At 48.4% G+C, this 3,028-nt stretch overlaps 1 protein-coding gene across 1 annotated transcript; it reads right to left on the bottom strand.

Annotated features, from left to right (window-relative positions):
- Window positions 1-440: 440 nt before the first annotated feature.
- LOC132828271 (potassium voltage-gated channel subfamily A member 10-like) lies at window positions 441-1,778 on the bottom strand. The gene has a single exon (XM_060845246.1). It carries the CDS (start codon window positions 1,776-1,778, stop codon window positions 441-443), a length of 1,338 nt encoding a protein of 445 aa, XP_060701229.1.
- Window positions 1,779-3,028: the final 1,250 nt, after the last annotated feature.

The raw sequence follows: 3,028 nt of genomic DNA on the forward strand, positions 1-3,028 counted from the left end.
CATTCACAATCATACCTTCACTCACCCTTCGACCTGCAACCGTAGGCACCCTCACGAATACCTTCACACAGCCTCTGACCTTGTCCATGCCTCTCCCCCATCACCTACCCATTGCAAGTCAAATAGCCCAACCACTCAGAAAAACTCCACCCACTTATTATGAAATAACCCAACTGGCTTCCTGTGACTCTGGAAAGGGCCTGTGACCCGTACACCCACCATCAAGTGGAGTTAAGATACATATCTGATTTGATTTGAATTTTTGGACAGACAGAAGGGGTTGAAAGGCCTCCTCCAGCTCCATGGTAAAAGGTGAGGAGCAGATGTGTTGAGCTGGGGATGGACTGCCCAGAGTGGGAGTAGCCAGTGTATGGTCCAGGTTATGAACATTGTTCAGTGGGGTTAGATGTTCTCATTTTGTTGATGGAAACAATGCAGTCTCATGGGACAGAAGATGCCAGGAGCAGAGCTGGATGCTCAGGACTCTCTTGAGGGTTCAGCTTCTCCTCATTCCCTGTTTCCCGGTGATAGAAGTAGTTAAAATTGGAGACAATAACGGGCACGGGAAGGGCAATGGTTAATACCCCAGTAATGGCGCACAGAGTCCCCACCATCTTACCCCCTATGGTTACAGGACACATGTCTCCATAGCCAACTGTTGTCATGGTCACCACTGCCCACCAAAAGCCATCAGGAATACTGGAGAACTGAGTCTGGGGCTCATCCACCTCAGCAAAGTAGACAGCGCTGGAGAAGAGGATGACTCCAATGAAGAGGAAGAAGATGAGGAGACCCAGCTCCCTCATACTGGCCTTCAGGGTCTGCCCAAGGATCTGTAGCCCTTTAGAGTGTCTGGACAGCTTGAAGATCCGAAAGACTCTGACCAAGCGGATGACCCTCAGGATGGTTAGGGACATGGCCTGCTGTCCATTGCCCGCCTGTTGCTGCTGCTCTGCCAGCTCAGTGATGAGAGTTACAAAGTATGGGATGATGGCAATCACATCGATGATGTTCATTATGTCACTGAAGAAGTCACGCTTACTAGGACAAACCAAGGATCTGACCAGCAGTTCAAAGGAGAACCAGATCATGCACAAGCTCTCAATGAGAAAGAAGGGATCGGTGAAGAGATCGGTATTGGTGACATTGCTTTGTGTTGGGTTGGCCAAATGGCTGGGGCTACCCAGCTCAGTACCTTCCCGAAACTCGGGCAGTGTCTCCAGGCAGAATACAATGATGGAGATAATGATGACAAATAGAGAGACCAAGGCTACTCCGCGGGCTGCCCCTGAACTCTCTGGGTACTCAAAAACTAACCACAACTGCTTGAGGCTATCCCTCACAGGAAGAGGAACCTCCAACTCCTTGATGAAACCCTCCTCTTCCCTAAACTGCTCCATGGCTTCAGGACCTAACTGGTAGAAGATGATCTCATCAGTGAAGACATCCAGGGGTACATTGACAGGTCTCCGAAGCTTACCACCTGACTGATAATAATAGAGAATCCCATCAAAACTCGGCCGGTTCCTGTCAAAGAAATACTGGTTGGTGAGGGGGTCAAAGTAAGGCAGACAGCGGAGGGGATCCCCCAGTAATGTGTCTGGAAACCGGGCCAGGGTCTTCTGCTGTGTCTCAAACCTCATGCCAGCCACATTGACGATAACCTTGTGACTGCCTTCCTGATCCAACAGCTTTTCCATCTCATACCGCGGCTCCAAGTCTGGCTCACTCAGGATGTTTTTGGTGAGGTGCTGATATATCCAGTTAGCTTTCTCCATGTACACAATGGGCTCATACAGCTGACGTTGGATTCTGACCAACTCTCCAGGGGCATATCACCCCCAACATCTTCAAAACTCATCAGCGCCAACTTGATTTCACACAGACTTCATGGTGTCTTCAAGATTGGAGAGCACACGCTCTCTAGGGGCTGAGAAACTAACACAGGAATAGAATTAGCTTTATGACCTCCTCCAAGACCATCTACACAACAACAGAGGCTAAAGGGTTAGAATAAGGGACATACTCGAAATAAGGGGCATGAGAGAGAAGAGAGTGAGAGAGACCAAAGGAGGGAATGAGGGGTAGATAAAGAATGTAAAAGACATGAAAAAGGGAGTGAGGAGGCCAAGAGGACATAATGAGGGAGAGATGATTGAAGGTGCAACTAGGTTAAAGAGAGCACGAGGGTGAGAGGAAGGAGCATAAAGGGAGAGTATTGAGTGAGAAAAGAGGGAAAGAATCAAGAGAGTAGACAGTTGGAGTGAGGGGAATGGGTAGACAGTGTGGGACTGAGAGCAGAGTGGAGACAAAAGCTGGTCAGAGAGAAGAAAGGAGGACCCAAGAACATTGGAACTAACAACAGGAATCAACTCTCTGGCTGCTTCCTTGATCAACTCAATTATAGCTGACCCTCAATCCCATCTTTTCATCCATTCCCTATCTCCTTTCATCTATCAAAACTCTGTCGCAGCCTCAAATAAATTCAACATTCGCAACCCTGTGTAGGGAGAGAATTCCAAACATTCACTAACCTGAATAGGAAGAGAATTCTAAACATCTACAACCCTCTGGGAGAAGTCATCTCTTTCTCAACTCACTTTGAAATTAGATTAAATTACTTACAGTGTGGAAACAGGCCCTTCGGCCCAAAGAGTCCACACCGACCCGCCACCCACCCATACCCCTACATTTTATCCCTTACCTAACACTACAGGCAATTTAGCATGGCCAATTCACCTGACCCATATATCTTTGGACTGTGGGAGGAAACCCACGCAGACACAGGGAGAATGTGCGAACTCCACACAGTCAGTCGCCTGAGTCGGGAATTGAACCTGGGTCTCAGGTGCTGTGAGGCAGCAGTGCTAACCACTGTGCCACCATGCCGCCCACAAATATTCAGCCCGTTTAACATGAGAGTGTTTCAGATTCCCAGCCAGGGAAAGCAAGCTCTCAGTTTCCACCCTGTCAAACTCTTTCAGAATCTTGTGTATCCCCATGAGAACATCCCTCATTGTTCTAAACT

Source organism: Hemiscyllium ocellatum, chromosome 26, assembly GCF_020745735.1.
Source record: "Hemiscyllium ocellatum isolate sHemOce1 chromosome 26, sHemOce1.pat.X.cur, whole genome shotgun sequence".
Classification (NCBI taxonomy): Eukaryota; Metazoa; Chordata; class Chondrichthyes; order Orectolobiformes; family Hemiscylliidae; genus Hemiscyllium; species Hemiscyllium ocellatum.